General features: G+C 39.2%; 1 protein-coding gene across 2 annotated transcripts in view; it reads right to left on the bottom strand.

Moving 5' to 3' along the window:
- Window positions 1–20,031, bottom strand: part of KIF5B (kinesin family member 5B) — a 75,982-nt gene extending 55,951 nt beyond the window's left edge. The window contains exons 1-4 of one of the 2 annotated variants that reach the window (XM_067542607.1): window positions 19,604–20,031; window positions 3,120–3,207; window positions 632–705; window positions 23–127 (exon numbers count right to left, since the gene is read on the bottom strand). In XM_067542607.1, coding sequence (XP_067398708.1) covers window positions 23–127; window positions 632–705; window positions 3,120–3,207; window positions 19,604–19,729 — 393 coding nt within the window. In that variant the 5' untranslated portion in view covers window positions 19,730–20,031. Of the gene's footprint in view, window positions 1–22; window positions 128–631; window positions 706–3,119; window positions 3,208–9,894; window positions 9,955–19,603 lie in introns of those variants that run through there. The other variant, XM_067542608.1, reaches the window with a different exon arrangement.
- Window positions 20,032–20,702: the final 671 nt, after the last annotated feature.

Genomic DNA, 20,702 nt, shown 5'->3' on the forward strand with positions numbered 1-20,702 from the left:
CCATTGAAACAAAACCATTTACCTTAATGTGGAACTCCAAATTTTCATCCATGGAGTAAATATAATTAAAAATATCTTGTACTATTCTTGGAATAATCCCCATCCCATCTGGATCATGAAGTTTTCCCTTTTGGGGGAAAAAAAAAAAGACAACTAAATGCAACATTCTTCATCAGTTATAACTCCATGAGCACAATAGACTTCTCATATGCAAAGAAAAACTGAATACAGAAGAGGCTGATTTTAGAATACTCACTAGAAAGAAAATGTTTAAGAAGTCTTACCAACCCATTTAGGACCAAGATTTGTTAGGGTAAAAAATGATCTCAGGAATCTTTTAAATTATAAATTGAAGATAAAAAGCTGTTATTAATGAAATACTTAATATTTCTCTCTCTGCTGCTGGAGGGCCAAATAAGGGTCCACAAGTTAATTACTGTTATTCCCAGAGTTGTGGTGATAATGATGCCCAAAATACTATATTACAATCAAGCTCACCAAGAAACTGTGCGGGAAGAGATGCCAGATGAAAAGAGGAAACTGAAGACTTACTTCAAAACAATAAGGATATAACTAACTATGGAAAAAAAATGATAAAATATTATGAGAAAGTCCTTTTAAGATACCTTACCTCCATAGTGTGTGTTTTCCCAGATGATGTTTGTCCATAAGCAAATATTGTACCATTGTATCCCTCAAGTACATCTAACAAGAAAAATGTATGTATTAAGGATCTTTTCTAAGCAAACCTCATATGGAGTAGTTTGCAAAAAGATTATTTTTCAATCAATCACTGAATTATCTAACTAAGGATTTTGATCATTACAAAGTATCTCTACTATGAACACAAGTCTAATAATTGCACATTGCTAGATAGGGTAAGAAGAAGTTACACTAATTAAAATGCAATGACCTAAGAGTTTCAGACTCAACATACGTATACTTTTAACAGGTGAGCTGCAAAGGAAAAAATGGGCTTGTATCTTTTTGCTTCTTTTTAGTATTAAAAAACAGGGTGAAAGGCTTCTTTTTTTAAGTTCGCATTTGAAATTAGTGTCGTGTTTAGGCTAGAAAACTGAGAACTGAAACACTAGAAACACAAATACTGTGCTTATCAGGTCAGAGGAAGAAATCCTGCAACATGCTGTTATCGGATAACCAGCCCACCCAGGGAAACTTTCTTTCTAACTTCTAATAGTTGAGGTTAGCTTATGCCCATAAACTTAAAGGTTTGTATCCTTTCTAAAACTAGTTTTAAAAAAATGATTTATTGTAACTAATATATGTACAGTCCAAATGTAACTTTTGTAACTGTAATATTTATTGAATTGATATTCTTGTTATCCCTATAAATAGCTAAACTTTTTGAAGTCTCCTAGGCAATTTGTCTCAATGATTAATTCACTATGACAAGTTCACAATTTAATTGTGACTTGTGTGAAAAAGAAAATACTTATCAGTTCTGAATTTGCCATCTTCCAGTTTCCCGAAACGGCCCTTTGTCCTTGTTTTTTGAGACAGGACAAACGGAAGTTCCTTATATACCTTCTCAGTACTATTTAGGAGGAGCCTAATAAGGAGGGACACAATAAAAGCAAGTAGTACCAATCTTTCCCAACTCTCTTCATGAAAGTTTACTCATCCCCTTAATCACTCATCTTCTGAACCCTCCTCGAATAATGTAATATCTGTGTGTGAGGGGATGACAAAAAGAACACTGTAGACCAGGTTAGGACACACTATTTATACAACTGACATAATACTTCTGTACTATTCATCCTGTTGTTCATTATGCATCCTAACTTTATTTGCTTTTTAGATTAATACTTTGGCTCAATATGCAGCAGTTATTTTGCTGTCCACAGTGACGTAAGTTTTTACAGTCAATTTAGAACGTGAAAGGTGTCTGATTAGTTCAAATTATTTCCTCTAATGCTCATTACTTTGCATTTGTTAACAATGAATTCCATCTGCCACCATGTTGTACATTCACCTAGCTTGGCAAGGATCTTCTAAAGTTTCGCAATCTACAATCTTCTTCTGCAATCTTGCTTAAATGATTTGTATCTGCAAGTTTGACCACCAAACTGTTCCTCCCCCTTTAAAATCATTAATGCATTCAACACTAGTGCTACTATAGACCCTTAGAGCAATTCACTGCTATTTTTCTGCTGTGATGAAAATTCAACATTTCATCTGTTTTATCTCTTCTGATCCTTGCCAGTAAGTTGCTCTTACACCAAGACTACTTTTTTTTAAAAAAAAGTAATTTGTGAGGGTTTGGTTAAAAGGCTTTTGAAAGCCCAAATAATTTACATCAATTAGGATTCCTTTCCATTATTTTACTGACCTGTTCAAGGGATTCTAATAAATTAGTAAGGCAAGATTTTATTTGGCAGAAGCTGGACTGGTTAGATTATTACATGATTATTTTCTAGATATTTTATAATTCTATTTTAAAATTATTGCTTCAGCCAATTTTTAATGTATTCCAGGACAGAGATTCTGTACTCTTTAAGATGCATAGTCATTGAGACAGGAGTTCTGTCTACAGGGGACCTTCCTTATAGTTGATTAAAATCCCCATTACAAAACTAAGATGATCTCATAAATTCTTCCTTAGCTATGTAATATAAAAGCTTAGAAAAACATTGCATATACTTGATTTTTGAAGGTTCATACCTAACAAGACTTTTCCCTGGAACAAGCAAATGTATTTTTACCTGGCATCATCTATTCCTATCCCATATTTCAACCCCATTGATTTTGTCTCAAGCACATTTTTAAAAAATAGGATGGAAAAATAAAACTTTTCTTTTATTTAAGAGCAACTTTTCCCCTAAAATTTCCATTAAAACTCTCTCTTGGACAGATTCCTGGCCCAAAAGATTTCAGCCTGAAAAAGATGAACATTTCAAACAGTTAACTGAAAACATGGATTCAGAAATGAAGCCATTCATCAACATTAACTATAGTAATTGCTGCCATTCCTGCTGTTTGTGGAAAGACAGATAGGAAGAGAAGAGATGGACTGTCACAATTTTCACCAGTAAAAGCCACTTAATAGTCTATTTATGGGTAATGGTTCATTATTGTACAAGCTAAGTGTTTTTCCTTACCTTTCACAATTTTTTTAGCACAATCATTGTACACTTGCTCCTGCGATGTGCTTGACTGGAACACATGGTCAAACACATAAGGCTTGGACTGAAAAGACACAGAAAGAAGAGTAAAAAATCCCAGCCACAGAAAGTAAAAGTGAACATTTTTCAAATTTGAACTGTCCATACCAATAGCCTGCTTCTACAGTCTTTTTGCTCATTTGTATACTTGAAGGCTTCAATAAGAGGAACTGATTTATACACAAATTACCTGAGTGAAAGATAACCAATACTTGACCACATATGAATGAAGCCTTGAGCTAAACATATTTGCATCCTGAAACCAGCCTAAACAGCTTTTCAAAAGAACTTTCCTGAGAACTATGACCCAGTCTCACTTCATTATAGTTTGGCAACAAGTCGGTTCATTTTAGGTTTTCGTACAAATCTTAAAACAAAATGCTTAAGTTAGTACTGTACATCTGAGAACAGGCTAACTTTCACCCTCTCCACTGCTCTTTGCTGCACTGATAAACAACAATTCCAGAACAGTGTAAGGATAATGCAGAATTTTTTTCTAGCAACATCTGTTAAAAAGAAAAGCTAAAATCAAGGTACGTATTTCATGATCATCTTTGTGATGCTGTCTAGCAGATTGCCAGCTCAGGCTACAGCAATAGGGCAATTCACTTGTGTGTGAATACCAAAGAAATGTTAAAGGTCATAGTGTGTCCAAGCCAATTTACTTGTTAGAATAGATGAAAAGGAGATGTTCATAGAACCACAGGACTGGAAGGGATCTGGAGTGGTCTTCTAGTCCAGTCCCCTGCACTCAAGACAGGACTGAGCATTATTTAGACCATCCCTGATAGGTGTCTGTCCAATCTGCTCTTAAAAATCTCCAATGACAGAGATTGCACAACCTCCTAGGCAGTTTGTTCCAGTGCTTAACTACCCTGACAGTTAAGAAGTGTTTCCTAATGTCTAACCTAACCTCCCTTGCTGCAATTTAAGCCAATTGCCTCCTGTCCTATCCTCAGAGGTTAAGGAGAACAATTTTTCTCCATCCTCCTTGTAACAACCTTTTATGTACTTGAAAACTGTTGTGTCCCGTCCCCCCCTTCCGGCCCAGTCTTTTCTTCTCCAAACTAAAGAAACCCAATTTTTTCACTCTCTCATAGGTAATGTTTTCTAGACCTTTCGTCATTTTTGTTGCTCTTCTCTGGATTTTCTCTAATTTGTCCACATCTTTCCTGAAATGCAGCACCCAAAACTGGACACAATACTCCAGTTGAGGCCTAATCAGCATGGAGCAGAGTGGAAAAATTACTTATGTCTTGCTTACAACCCGCTAATACATCCCAGAATGACGTTTGCTTTTTTTTGCAATAATGTTACACCGACTCATGTAGCTTATGATCCACTATATTGATTGTATTGTTTTCACTTTTCTGTATTCTGTTGTCTATTATCTCATCACGTGTAGTCACATTATGTATATCCCGTATTTAATTAACCCTAGATCAAGGGTATATTTACTTGAGGTTTAAACTTCATGAAGACTAATGAAAGATGGTTTGGATTTCTGTAACTAAATGCATTGTGTGTGTATCTGTAATTGGATTGCCCATCATATGGGATTGGAGCCTTGGAACTATAAATGAAGAAGCATTCTATCTTCAAAGCATGGGTCACGGTGTTCGACAATGGGAAATCCACAGACCTAATTTGCATTCAATCAACAGAGGAAAAGCCTATACTGTGATGAAGACACTAGCCAAATTGTCTTTCTCCAGAAAGCAGCTATAAGAATGGATCCAGGGAGCGATCCTCTATCTCTGAACTGTTTTGGATTCCAACAGAGTGGTATATTGAATAATTAGAAAAAAATCCCCAGAATTACACTTGATAAACCTGAGGAACTTTTGCAAATCTAGCAGATTACTACAACTCTTTTACAAACTTGGACTCACCTGTTAATGTATTTTACCTGCTTTAACCTCTCAATAACTCATTTCTTAGATAATATTTCTTTAGATAATAAACCTTTAGTTAGTTTACTAGAGAAACTGGTTGTCAGTGTTGTCTTTGACATGAGATCCAGAGTCTCCACTGACCTGGGATAAGTGACCGACCCCTTAGCCGTGGGAGTAACCTAATGTGAGGAGATTTTTGGTTTTAATAGCCTTTCATCATGAAGTCGAGTTTGTCTGGGTGGTAAAGAGGGGCTGGAGAGAGACTGTGTATGGCTCCACGGTAAGACCAATATAGTAATCTAAGAGTGCACATCTGTCACTGGCTTGGTGAATTCCAATTATAGAATATACCACCAGTTTGGGATGTCTGTCCTGTTCTCTGACAGTCTGCCCTGAGACTGGCATTCTCAGTTGGAAGCCATACCAAACAGCATGACAATCTCATTAAACAAATTTCTACCACACTGGATTAGTGTAAGGGGCAAGCTTCCCACATGTGTATGTTTACAGAAAGTTCAACAGGTTAAGGAAATGAAGGGGGAGGAGGACAGAATATGTATGAGCTGAAGAAATGCTAACTTATTATACAATTTCCACAGGCTTTGACTTTGGATAACACTGAAGGAAATACCCTTAATACCAAAGGTTCTATATATCAAGATCTTGGGAAGTGTAAGTTTATTCTTAAACCTTTTCTGGAGCTTAGTGCAGTTTTGGTGCAAACAACCCATATTTATAACAAGCCCAATTACGAGAATATCTAGGTTTTGACATGTCCTGTTGCCGAGCTCATTTAAATGGTACCTTATTCCATTTCTCCTAAAATTTTAACATTTCTCCTTCTGAGAAAAAGACTTAAAGGTTATTACTGCAGGATTCTGGTAGATGAAATCTCTCTTGAAAGGGAAGAATAGTAGCATTCTACAGTATAAGTATGCCTAAGAAACTACAGTGCTTAATAGGCAGAAGCCAATCCTCAGGTAGCTGAAGTCTACACTGGAAAAGCAGACTGCTACCTATATTTTATTCTCTGGATGGAAGGAAATATTCAAGATGCGGAAGTACTGAATTCTACTTCCAAATGTTTCTGTTAGTAAAGACTTAGTAATGGACACCTCCAAGAGCTTGCTAAATCCAAAACTAATACTTTGGATACTCTAGTGACTATGTGCTGATCTGACTAAAGAGAGAATCCAGACACTGAGATAGAGTAGTCACTATTTCCTTTTTCCAGGATATGCTGCTACTACTCCCATCATCTGAGTGACTACTCTGAAACACTCATAACCACTCCTATTAGAATGATATATGAAATAAATTGTGTGTTTTGGGATGAACGGCTCTCGTGTCCTAAATAATTTAGGTGCTTCTTTTGGAAATCCCATCCAGGATCTATGCTAATTTCTTTTAATTTTAATTTTAAAGTTTATCCAAGCCAAATTAAAATTGGGATGGACACAGTTTGTTACATTATTCGCAAGAGAGATACAACGTCTTTAACAATTACTGTCAGTTTTCAAGTGTGAGGGTGAAGTTTGAATAAGCACTTAAAATAAAATTAGCCACTGAATAAAGGATAAAGCTATAGACAGCCATTTCCTCAATCTTCCTGTAGTGATTGTAATAAAAGGAATATTAAGAGACATATCTGCTAGTGTGTGTGCTGCAGGCCAACTCCATTATGCTCTTGGGTAACATTTGTCTAGTATGTACATACTTCACCATATGAAGTGAACATCCCTATTGCTGGATCACACTGCCCATTATCACCTTTTGTACCATATCTATGCTATTTATATCTTGTCCAATGAAGTGCTAAACAAAATGTATGGTGCACTGTTGATGTGGCATTCCTTTAAGTTTAGATGCAATATGAAACTCCCTCCAAATTATTCTTCCATTTTAAAAGGATATTTATGAGTACACTACACCAAGTGAGTACATTTTTGATAAAGGGTTAAGGAACTATCAACTGATTTTGGAGACTCTTTATGGAGGGATTAAATGAGGCAGGTCATTGATCTTAACACACCAGATCTTGCAGTAATCCATATATATCTTTAACAGTTAAAGACTGTTTAACTTATCAAGTTGATTTTTTTAAATGTAGATTTTCAATGTACTTGATCCCTAATGTTCCCAGTACAATGTATGGTCATTAATTCTTAGCTTCTTGTCTCCTCAAATGGGAAAATGAAAATAGAACTATGAAACAAAGCTGCAAGTTGCATAAGAAATTTCCAGAGTTCTTTGTTACAGTATTGGAGAGATTGTTTTGGGCAACATCACTAACCTCTCAGACTGCTCTATTTTATTTTGGTTTAATGCCAAGTCATACAGGAATTTCTTAAACATTACATTAAATTGTGCCTGTAATATATGTTAGTTTCAATCAAAACAATTTATTTAACCAAGTTAAACTTCATGTTAGTCTGTAACTGTTTTGAGCTCTTTAGAGAGACAAGGAGGGTAAGATAATATTTACCAGCTTCTGTTGGTGAAAGACAAGCTTCTGTGAAAATCAGTCTTTTTTAAACATTCTTCCCCACACTGTATAATTTATTTTGATTAACTATCATTGTGGAATCATAAGAGGAAGGTTGTATTTACTAATCCTACTTAAACCAATTTCCCTACATCATGCCTTTACAATTTCCACTGACGCTACCATTGAGATAATACAATGCAAGAGCAGAGCTAAAAGTAAAAAATCCCTTATTTTTGCTCCACTCCTATTGATTTATAAGATTACTCACTATACATACTATGCTTTCTTGAATGTTATGGATTAGTTAGAGGAGGAAATCCATATATAAAAGGACTTCTCTTTCAAACAATAATGCCTTTATTTAAATTGATCTTAAATATAAGTTTATACATCACAAACTTCAGAAACCCTTGACAGACTGATTACTTTCAAAACACAATTCCCTGCAACGTAAATGTAACAAATGTACTAAGCCTAACAGAATCCCCACTAGACTCCTCCTTCTCTTTTTTGGAAAGGAAGGAGGTGGTCTTAGTGGCATGCCCTGAAGGCTGGGTGACCAAATCAAGGAAAGCAAATTCCAAAGGTTCAGGGACCTAACAGAACAGCTTGCCTGTAGTCCACCCCACCACCTACTGTACTTTATATCAATGAGGCACTAGCTCAGGCATCTCCAGTCTACTGACCATAACTGTCATTATCTCAGAGAGAGAAAGGTGGTCTCTTGTTTTTCAAGTCAAATACCATCTTTTTTTAAAAATAAAAAAAATCCATGTCAATGCCAAAATAAACAGAGGTGATAAAGAACAGCTTTTCCTAGAACTGTGACTATCTTAAAAGAACCACATGTACACCTATCACAAAAAATAGATTGAAAGATTGGTGTGTAATAGCTTGACCCTACTGAAAAGTGAACTGCAAACAACAACATGAGTTTCATAAAGGTCTGAAGGTTCCCGATACACACCAACCATACTCAAATGTATTTTTCTTTTTAGTTGTAGAAACATCACAGATTTTAAGCTTGTTCTTCTTGATTGTGCTGTACGATTTGTTGGTGGACTCAGACGTTGACTGAGAACTCTTTTTAGGCCTTAATTGACTGCAGTAGGGCATTGAATTTTTAACAAAGACATTTTGCTCAAACATTTGTAGAGTACATAAAAAAGTATGTAAAAATCCACCATAAGCAGAGTGTTTAGCTACAAATTACCTTCCCTCTCTAGACAGGTTACGCTTCTTTGGCATTGGCAATATCAAGTCTATCAGTTTTCCAGTGGCCTACTTTCTCACAGTGGGACAACCAAATTTCTAAAAATATCCTCAGAAAAAAACCTGTCAGTATATATTTACACATTAGGAAGAAGCACAATACTATTTTTCAGTTCCCAGATTGCACCATTATTATAGCACAGATTTCCCTCATTTCACCACATCAACACCTTTTCTGCATCAAGAGGGCATAACTGAAAGCTTTCTGAGGAAGGGTACAGAATCGGGCCCTGTTCTGGATTAGGGTCTTTGGATTCTACCAAGTGACAAAAACAGACTGGACCATCACAATACTCTCTTCAGAAGGTGTAATAAAACTCTGTTTTGGAATACAGATGTCCTTTTGACTAGGAATCAGATTCTCAATACCTCAGCAAAAATATTGCACTTAACATTGCAAATTAAGCCTATAGATGGCACACATGAATAGCCAAAGTCCCTATTTCCACTCTCCCCAGAGCCCACAAACCCTGAGTTAAACATCAAGATTCACCTCTTTCCCAGAATTCAGCTATTTTGGTAAACACATACCACCTCATAAGACAACAGCCTAAGCTTCCTCTGTAGCTACTTCTACAGCTTCATTCTAGGAACCTTCTCTCTCCTAAATCAGTCTGTCTCAAAGCGACATTCCAAGCCCTGGTTGAAGCTAACTGCAACCACCTGCCAGCATGACTCAACCTATGTCTACACTTACCACCAAATTCAGCAACAGTCGATACACAGACTATGTCTACACGGATGGCGGCAAAGTCACCGCCGTCAGATTGACCTCTCTGGATCAAGCGCTCAATTGATCCAGAAATCGATGTATTAAGACCACCTTCTCAAGTGGCATAGTGTTGCATCGACGGGAACTGTGTTCCCGTCGGCACAGTGCAGTGAAGACGGCGCGCAAAAGAGAAGCAGAGAAGTTGAAGGGAGTTACGCACATTTTTTGCGTAGCTTGCATAACTCCAGTTGACTGCCGCCGAATCTCTGAGGTAAGTGTAGACAAGCCCACAAACTACGTAGAGTAGCTTCCATATCTCCCATCAACTTCCTAACTCCTACTTACTGCGGTGTCTTCTGTTTGCTGTGCTGACGGGAAATGCACTCCCATCGACACAGCGTTGTTTCACCTGGCAGAGGTGGATTAATAGCATCGATTTCTGGGTCTCCACTTCCGCTTAATCGATCCAGACAAATCGCCACCATCAGTCTAGACATAGCCTCAACATTAGTTACTGCAAATCTTAAGAGAGGGTGTTTACAGGATTGTTACACAGCATCTTTTTGTCATCTGAATTAATGGCCAGTTTAGCTTTATCAGGCAACTGTTTTCAGTGTTAGCCTATACAAATATATTCAAAAACAACTAAAGTGTACAAATCTTTACTCTTCACAGATGCCCGCTGGCAAGTCATCGTCTCCCAGTAACTTCTTCATAGAAGACACACCATTCTCTTATTCCATTATTCTTAATGGGACAGAACAACCTGTAACTTCAGGTTATCTTTAGAAGTACATAAAGTAAATTTTATAAAGGTATTTTAAGTTTTTATTTCTCTTGCATTCATACTCTATAGTTTTAAAATTTACTGTAAGATTTTCAGAGTACATCCATAGCAACATGCATTTTGGATCACCTTGTTTTCTCATTCTTAATTCATGGAATAGCCTTTTCTTTATTGATACTATAAGATGAGCAGCCAGTAATGTTCCATCACAATGTATATAGTGCTTTTGTTTAATTCCAAGGCGTGTTCTTTTTGCTAAGGTAATGCATGGTTTTAGAAACCCATTCTGTCTGACACGGTAGCTGGCTTATTCTTGGCATGAGGAGCACAAGATAGTTTATAAAAGGTTGAGGTATTAAACAATATCTTTTCTCTCAGCATAAAACAGTGTTGCTATCACCATTTTTCGCCACAAAATATACCCAAAAAATGTAATGCTTTGGATCTAAATAAATGTCAAACAGGTTTTACTAAAATCACTATCCTTTTTTCCCCCATTAATTTGACAGCACATTTATTTTCCAGCTGCAGCCCTCTCCCCCCGTGTTTGAAAGGAAAATGTATTGTTCTGTCACTGACAGAGTTCAAAGTAGCAAAAAGGATAGACAAGTAAAGTCCCAGCCTAGTATTCTGCTTCTAGTAACAAAAATGATGCTTTTCAGGATCTAATTGTTTTGGGGTGTGCGAGGAGAATAAGATGCATGTAGAATTGATTTCCTGTAACTACACAAGGTGCAAGGTATGTCAATGGACCTCAGTTTTCCTGTCTTCCATTTTTATTTTTCTGTGTAAAGATTGTAGTTTGAGTGCTTCCTTACTTGCTTATATAATATATATAATATTATATAATAAGGCTCTTTGTACTCTGCAACAAGTAGAGATAAAGTTTTGCAGCATTGCCTTTTCCAGAGGATAAACAGGAAAATACAATCAATGAAACAGCCCTGTTATTTGATAGTCTCAATTTTATGATGTTCCCATATTCTGTTTCAACATGACAAGTTTTTGTAACAAAAATGCATAAATGCAGCAAGGAAGATGTCAGGGGAAGCTGGAGGTTCTAGCAAATGGGTAGGGAACAGCTGGAGTGTTGGCATTTAAGGAGAGCTGGGAGGTAGTTTGGGATTATCACTTTAGCTGGATGTTTGTTCTAATGAAATAGTTAACAGTGCTGACATTTATCAGGCCATGTCTACACTACCACTTGTCAGTATAATGCATGTTGCTCATGGGTGTGAAAGAACACCCTCCTGAGCAACGTAAAATACACCCATAGAAGTGCCCGTGTGAACAACATTATGTCAGCAGAAGAGCTTCTCCTGCCGACACAGCTATCACCACTCACAGAGGTGGTTTTAATATGAGGCATAGAGCAGCCTCATGAGTGATCTTACAGCAGTGCAGCTGCATCAGTACACCTACCCCACTGTAAGATCTCTAGTGTAGACATGGTTTTAAACTGTCTTTAGGTTTTAGAGTGAAAACATTTGAAATGAACAGAGATATATTACTAAAATCATAGCACAGCAACAGTACAGTATACTTCCTTCAATATTGAAACAAGTTTTCTAGCCATACATGTCTGCACTATTATAGTGTTTGTCAGAGACATATACTTTAAGAAACTGTTGTAATTCTTCTCTTAAGGGCTCAAGGCTCAGCAAAATATTAGACTAAACAACAGCATTGAAAAAAAATCCAAATACTTCAATGATAGGGCAGAGTACAGATTCTAACATATGCAGTCATTTTCCACATAAGTCAGATTGTAATATTAAGGTGGAGTACTGTTGCAAGTATGGAAGTGTTTTTTTCCTTCTAAAATAAAATAGCATATCATCATTTTACTTTTGCTGTTTTGTGTAAGTGTCCTACTCCTTGAGCCTAGATATACCTTGCATGCCCTACTCTCTTTCAACATTCCATATGAAGTACATTTTCTTTCTGAATATTGATTTTCTGCTGCCAAAAAGACGAAGTAATAGAAGTAAATAATCTTCACTAGTTTGGTTCTGTAAGAAAGTGACAGAGCCAAACCTTTTTTTAACTTACCATACAAAAACAGTTTAAAGAAATACATTCTTTAAACTGAAAGCTAGATATGTTTAGATATTCAGGGCAGGGACTGGGCTTTGCATGTTAAAGATACTACTCTGTTAATAAAAAAAATACATGGAGGCAGTCAGATGTCCTTTCTAAAAACAGAAAGGGAGTGCTCTCTACATTACCGAATATTGGAGTTTGAAGGAAAAATGGGACACCGCCCATTTCTTTGTCAATATCCAGAATGCTCTTCCAGAACACAACTGTATTATGACACTGCTAAAGTCTGAAATGAAAACAGTCTAAGATCTGGGTGTGATTGAGTACACTGTTTATTTTTTTATAGTCACAAGACAAGCAAGAGCACATATACAGGTACTAAAAGTGACTTACAAGCAATTCTTTCAGAGTGATAATGCTCTCTACTTGCAAAGAGTTTCAACTCTTAAAAAAAAAAAAAAAGGTCAAAACTACATACTTACGAACATGCTAGTTTCTCTCTTCATTATAAAGCCTTTTCAGTAAGCACTCACCATAACTTACATTTATCACTAAAGTAGTAAGTTTGTGGGTAACACCAATATAGACTTATAAAAACATGTTCACTGCAGTTGTGTTAGTTTTCACCTTGCCTTGCATACATTCTTAAACAGGCATTATGATGAATTCTGCTCGAACGAACCCAGTTTTCTCAGCATTCAAGCTGTAAATATTTCAATAGAGTCATTAGCTGCAAAGAACTTCCCTATTTTAAAAGCAGGATAACTTAAAAGAACATCAACTTTAAAATTATGCTGCTGCAATAATCAAGGGATTGTCTTTACTAAATTAGTCAGCCATGTTTAGACAAGATTAAGCTGCCTCAAATTAGGTGTCATGCTTATCATATCCTTGTCCACACTTGAAAGCTTTTGCAACACACTTCTGTCAGCACAGCCGAAACCCCATGATTTGTCCATGCCTACACAGACCAGTGATCATTGTGCTTGCTATTTGTTAAAAAACAAGTTTAAGTACATACAATTTAATTTTCTGGCGAAGAGAGAAGGAGCTGTGCTAAGACTAAATTGCATGGCAATAGTTAGGAGGCACAGCTACTTCCACAGCCCAACTCCAGACTGCCCCAGTGCTCATCACAAAATGCCATGTTTAAACCTGAAGATATTCTGCCTATAATAATTACAACATTTAGTATTACTATAGCTGTAGGATTACAGAACTTGGGGTTTTTTTTAGTTTACTTGTGTATTTGATCAGCAAATATATTATCAGTTTCACTGTTTCCCTCTACAGTCAGTTCATCCCTCAATGAAAAAACCCTTTATAAATATTTCAAGATCAGAAAAATCCTTAATCTTCTTAAAGAAATTTAATTGTGTTCTGATTCTTTAACAATTAGAGGTTATTTTAACAGCTACTAGGTATTTTTTAAGTTAGTTAATTTAAAAAGATTAGGCTGACAATTTGCTCTAGCATCAAAGCCTGCATATCTTGAACAAATCCCCAGAGTCAACAGTACTTGAAGGAATAGGATAATACGCACCCACGCTCCAAAGCACTGGAGTCACAATGAAAACTTATGGCTATATATTGCTCTTAACAAAAATGTTATGTGCAGAACAAGTCCACATGCTACCTTAATGATGTGCGTTTGTTATTTAATACATGAATTCATGAAGCAGAACCACTAGACAAGAGTTCCCTTAATCAATTATTTTTAAAAGAAAAAGTTCCTTGCAATTAGAATTCAAAGCTCAAGAGATATGGCCTCATGTGAGAACTACTGAAGGAGCTACATCTTTCTTATATCTGTTCTTCAAAACTAACCAATACTACATCTCAACCACAAATTGCTGTGAAATACATAACATCTATGATTACAATAAATTGTTTCATTACAAGACAGAGATTGAAAAGATGTGCCCAGCATAACAAGCATTCCTGTAGATGTACAGGCATCTGGGAAAGAGAAAGCTATTGCTGCTTTCCCCAGAGGAAGGGGAAGCCAAGGAACACATGGATCTGGTTAGAGAGTAGGACAAACCCACAGATGAATACCTGGGACCATCTCTGCTTCTACTCCATCTCTTAACTTCTCCTTGCCAGTGGGGCAACTCTTCCGAATGCTAGTGAGTAGTTAACAGGCAAGCTTCTCCATATTTCAGCACAGGCCTGCAGAGGCATAGAAGGAGTTGTAACTACCCTGGGACAATCAAGAGGGTAGTAGCTTGTCACCTAGGGATTAGGCTGTGAAGAGAATCCTCGCTCAATTTACTGGAAAGAGCTTGGCAGGCAGCTACCACCATATATAGTGGTGAAGAGAAGCTTGATAAGAGATGATGAAAAGTAGAGGGAAACCAATATACTCTGCATGGAACTAATTGAGGAGTGGCTTTAGGAAGGCTGTTTTAGGGGTGTGGCATACCAAATTTCACACACAGGCTAACTGGTTTAGTCCTCAGACTAATAGGTAGCAGTGAAGTCCTACAAACCCTGACTAACCCATCCTTAGAGTTAAGCTGAATGATCATGAAAGGTGCAGATTTGACAATCCTGGAAAATTAGGTCTTTAATTTTATTCAGTAATCACAGGATGTGATTTTGAGTTTGGGAATCTTGCCATATATCAGAATTAAAAACGCTTTATGCTATTGGAATGGTGGGAATTCCAGCATATTCACTATAAAGAGCATTTGTTTCCAGTCCCAATGTTTGTAATATGAGGGAGATGGACTTCAAAGACTGTCACTGGTCCCTCAACCTAGCAATGCTTTCCTGGGCTCTGGTCCAAGGCTGAAAATAGCAAGCCCTGGATCTAAGACTACTGAATGTTTTACATTTGGCCTTCACTATTGCAGATGTGTCACGCTGGCAGGATTTGGGGGAGGGGGAGGAATTTATTGTATTATTTAACATCAATGTGTCAAAATCATAATAATTCATATAAACTATGCCATGTCGGGTACTGTTAAAAAGCCTATAATGTGCTAAGTAAGATAATGTTTATGTTCATGTGTTATATGTGTAATGGAAGTTATGGATATGTTTGATGTATCTGTATTTCAAACTTTGCTGTGTCTGGGCAACACCCAGACAGGATGGCTGCAGCACTAGCCTGCTTAATGGCCCATTAAGAAATTCACAGGTACAAGGGGCTCAGGGGGAGAAGCCAGGGTATACCTGATGAGTCACCAGGACTTACTCATGTGAGTCACCAGGACTTACTCATGTGACTCTGAACTCTATCTTATTCCTATAAATTTCTACAAGCAGCATGGCAAAGGACATAAAAGGCAGCTGCCCCACATCCATTTTGCCTTCAGTCGTCTTCGGCCTTCAGACACCTACCTACCTCTGGATCAACTCATCTACAACTGAACTGAAGCTGTGAAACAAAGGACTGAGACCCATCCAGGTACTGGATGTATACCAGAGGGACTATACAAGCCTGCAAATCCACAATTCTACTAGAAACCGGATATACATGGACTTTCAAATCATTTGTATGTGTCTGATCGCTTTAATTATTCAACACTTCTCTTATAGTTTCTTTCTTTTTATAATAAACCTTTAGTTTTAGTTAGTAAAGGATTGGCTGGCAGCGTGGTATTTTGGGTAAGATCCAAACTTATATTGATCTGGTACTGTGGCTGACCCTTTGGGGTCAGGAGAAGCCTTTTTGGTAAAGTGCACAGCATAGAGTTTTAAATAACTGGTCTCTTTACTGGACCTAGTGGCGGACTAGGAGCCAGAGACTGAAATGCAGTAAAGGGGGCTGTGTATATTTTTACTTTGGCTTCTTGATAACCAGTGGGGGGAATCAGAAGCACCGTTTGTGTCTAGTTGGGAAGTCTGACTTCAGTGTCACCCACCAGCGCTGGGAGAATCTGCTCTCCCTTTGCAGCCTGCTCTGACCTTGGCATTTTCAGGTGGCTACCCTAGGCACGGGTCACAAGAAGAATACAGTTAATAAAACAGTCATTACAATGCATATTAATTCCCTACCAATTGTGTTAATTTCAAGCTCCACATGAGAGAATTCTCCCTAGGGAGAATTGTTAGTTTGCCATACACTGACAGTGAGTTTCTAGACCACTTCATCCTTCAGATGTTACTTTGCAATCTTACCAGAAAAGCAAAGCTTGCACTATTGTGATATTTTCTTTATTATGCAAGGAAAATTCTAGTTTTTGCATTACTGGTAAAAAAAGTTATGAAGAGCAAAAAATAAAACTCAATCTTTTTTTAAGTTTGTAAAAACTGATTCTCTTGGAGTTATTGTGGAAGACCCTACATAGTCTACACCACAAGGGTGGAAGTAACGTTTCTCAAAAATCCACTCCAAATTACCTCATTTTTATCATTTGAAACCTAAAACATGGATCAGGGTGCTGGAACAATTTTTATAGTGGGGGCACTCAGAGCCATTGAGCCAAACTGTAAACCCATGTATATGATGGAAACCACTTCAAGCCAGAGGGCACAACAGTACCCCCAGCACCTGTAATCCCAGCACCTATAGCATAGATCCTCCTAATGAACTTCAAGCCCTACTTCATTAGTAATGATTGCACTTTGGCCCAAAAGGTAGTTGTTAGAAAGTGGGGAAGGAACAGACAGTTTATCACCTAGATAATCTGATCTCTCTCACGAACAATTTTACAGCTTCTGATTTCAGATGGGACACATGGTGCCCCTATGAATGGATACTCAGGAGCAAGTACAAACGTGATCATATTTACTCCTGATAATGAAATCAGTTTGGTCATATTCAGTACCTGCTAACAGTCTAGCTAAATGTTGATCAAGGCTTCTGTATAACAGTCTTGAATTAATGTAGTCTGCAGCACCAGTCTTTCAAACGAAATCTTGGAAGGGCCTATACTAGATCATTTTACAAGCATTTTGTTGGTTTTTCAGTGGCCTACTTACTACTGACTTAGTATGAATTAGGGATGTAAAATTTAATTTAATTAAAAATCCGTTTAAACATTCTAAAAATAGAATGTTTGAACACTGGGGGGTAGGGAGAAAGAGCCGTGTTGGGCTTGGCTCCTCACTGCCAAGTGAGAGCTGCGTAGCTGAGCCTCCTCCCTGGCGCGGTAGCTGGGCAGCTCTCACTGGTGGGGAGCTGAGCCCAGCTGCAGCTAACCTCCCAGCATTGGGCTCCACGCCCCCCACGCTTGCAGGGAGCTGAGTCTAGCTGCAACTACATCCCCCCACCCTTCACCACCAGCAAGAGCTGCCCAGCTGCTCTTGCTGATGGAGATCCAGCCTAAGTACCATTCCCCTGCCCCCCCATTTAAACGGTAAACTTTTTACATCCCTAGTAGGCATTTATACAAAAAGATTCCATATTTCATTAGCAATCCATTTGTTTTCTAAAATTGAATTTAAGTAGAATAAGAGTAGAAATACTTTAAAGCCTTGTACTATAAAGCTTTCTATTTCATGTTACAGTTGTTCTACTTCCAAGTTAAGCTACTATGAATAGATATGTTTAATCTGCATTGTTTCAAGATGAAACTAGTGAGCAGAACCTGAAATCTAAACAAATGTTAGCAAGGTAAATGTTAAAAGTTATATTCCTCTTTAAGGGCTAGTCTACAGGTTTTAAGGGATAGTTTTAGCCTAGACTAAAACTTACAATGGCACAGCTGTGCCGCTGTAAGATTGCTTGTATAGCCGCATTATGTTGACAGGAGAGAACTCTCCCACCGACATAATAAAACCACCTAAAGGAGCAGCGTTAGCTATGTTGGTGGGAGATGCTCTACCACCGACATAGCACTGTCCACACAAGTGCTTATGCCAGCAAAGCATACGTTACTCGAGGGAGGTAGTTTTTTCATACCCGAGCAATGAAAGTTTTGCCAGCGTAAGTGATAGAGCAGACAAGGTCTAAATGTGTGGCAAATTCATCTGAATGTGAAAATTAAGAATGAGTACAAGTGATAGATAAACATTATAGAAAAAAATCTTTGCTTGCACAACCCATTTACCAACAAATACCAGTGACAACACAGAAGACAGTTACTGTAAATTAACTTTATAATCTAGCTCTCCATTCAATAACTTACTCTACAGTAGCTGAATTGCAACTGGCACTATCTTTTCCAGGACACCAACCAGATCTCTTTATAGCAGGTCTCTATTCTGCAGAAAGTGATTTTTGTTAAATTGTACATACAAATATATGTAAAAAACCACAAAGACACAAGCTATCTCAATTTATTTTGCTTAACAAAGTATTAGCCACTAGCCCACTGGTCGATGTACTTATCACCAAAGCCACTCAGCAGATTTTCTTTTGCCCAAACTTTTCAATTACTCTGGTAACTTCTTTCTTAGATGTTACTAATGCAGACATTACATTAATATTTAGTTGCCAACCCCATTAGGTTACACAAAAGAAGTCTAGCTCTTTTGACCATTTTCTTTCTCTTCCTATACACCTATACTTAGGATCGCAGTTCTTTATTTTAAAATTTCACCACTGTATTCATGACATCACTATCAATATCCTGCAAATAGAAGGCTGTACAGATATACAATGTCTGGGGTGCTCTATTCACCAGGGTCTCGGTGCTTACTTTGTATGCTAGTTTAGTGTGAACTTCCTCAGACTTATTAGTGAAGAAAGATATGAACTGGTAAATTACTAGTTTTAGCAGATTGCTAAAAGTCAGTAAGGAACAGTACAAATCTATTTGACACACATTACTGTATACACCCTTTTCCTCCACACATAAGAACTATTTTTCAGTGTCTCTTATGTGGGGTGGGAGAAGATACTCATTGTAGCACTTATCTGCGATAAGGCCCCATACATAACTCAATGCTTTCATATGCAGTGTGTGAAATCTGCACTGATCCCACCTCATTTCAAAACTGCCGCTTCAAGTCATGCCCGAAGTTCCGAATGCTGTTTTACGAAGCCTCTGCAAGAGGCCTACTAGGCAAGAAGTTTCTGATTAGGTGGCAGTTTTATACAGTACATGCACCGCCCGGCCAAGCCAACCCCTGCGCCTGCTCTATCCTGTCCTGATCCCTATTCCCTCCTCCGCCCTACGGCCCCTACCATGGCCCCACGCAGTCCTTGCCTGCCGCCCCCAACGCCGCTCCGACCCCCCAGCCCCTCCAAAGAGCCCCCTCTCCCCCTCCGTACCGCGCGCCCATCCCCGTGGTATCCGGCCCCGTCCCCCGCAAGCCCCCAGCGCTCACCGCGATGATGACGGTGTCCTCTCCCTGGAACTTGGCGATGTACTTGTCGCCACGGGTCACCTCGGAATCGTTGAGGGGCCTGAAGCGACACATCACTTTGATGTTACATTCCGCCGGGTCCGCCATCTTAGGCCAACGCCGCCGCCTTCCGGGCGCTCAGCCCGGCCGCCGCTGCCTCCGCGCCGCCCGCTCCGGGGTCCTGCGAGCGGCCGTCCCCGGCAGAGCAGCGCCCAGCTGAGCAGACTGGAGAAGGGAAGGGAAGGGCTCCTCCCTGGCTGCCGCTGCCGCCTCCTGCTCTCACTTCCTCCCCAACATGGCAGCCATGGCGGCGCCTGCCCTGCAGCCGGCAAGTCCGGGCCCTCCCCTCCCCGGGCAGACAGAGGCGGCACCCGCACGCACAGACAGTAGCAGGGCAGGGAGGAGGTGACGTCACCCTCCGCAGAGAAGACCTAGCCCCCTCAGATTCAGCGCGCAGGCGCACACCGAGAACAACCCCGCGGCTGCCGCTGAAGAGCTTCAATGCGCAGACGCGCAATGGGGGCTGCGGGTGGAGGGGGAAATATGACTACCGCCGGACTAGAGAGCCTCTTGCGCAGGCGCACACGTGGGGTTTGGGCCGTGGAGGTGCGCAGGCGCAGTCATTGGGTGAAGAAAGGGCGGACTTACAGCTGAGGTGAAAAGCATGATGGGAAGGCGCGGCGACAAACGGAGGGCGGAGTGGGTCTGCCCTCCCTTCAGGAGGGAGGGTAACAGGGATGCTGCTGCCACCGTGCCACACAGGCTCAGTCACAAGGCCGCGAGGCCGTCCTCCTTTCCCTCCCCTACCCTCAGCCGTCGCTGGGCGAGGTGCGGGTTCCTCTCGCCGGCAGTCGCCGCTATTTTCAAAATACACTAAAACGGGGCAGTTTTGTGGCATCGTTTTTTAGCATCACAAAATCGTGATTAACCATGGCTTGTGATATACCCCAGCTATAGCGTGGGCATCCATGGAGCCCCTCTGCTCGTGAAGCCCTGGGCAACGGTGGCACGTGCATAGTCCATGTAGTTTCTGTCGCTACCAGATCATGTCCGTGTGAGAAATCATAATAAGAAGCCATAT

The sequence above is a fragment of the Emydura macquarii genome, unplaced genomic scaffold (genome assembly GCF_026122565.2).
Source record: "Emydura macquarii macquarii isolate MOO-44397 ecotype Brisbane River unplaced genomic scaffold, CSIRO-AGI_Emac_v2 contig_719, whole genome shotgun sequence".
NCBI lineage: Eukaryota > Metazoa > Chordata > Testudines > Chelidae > Emydura > Emydura macquarii.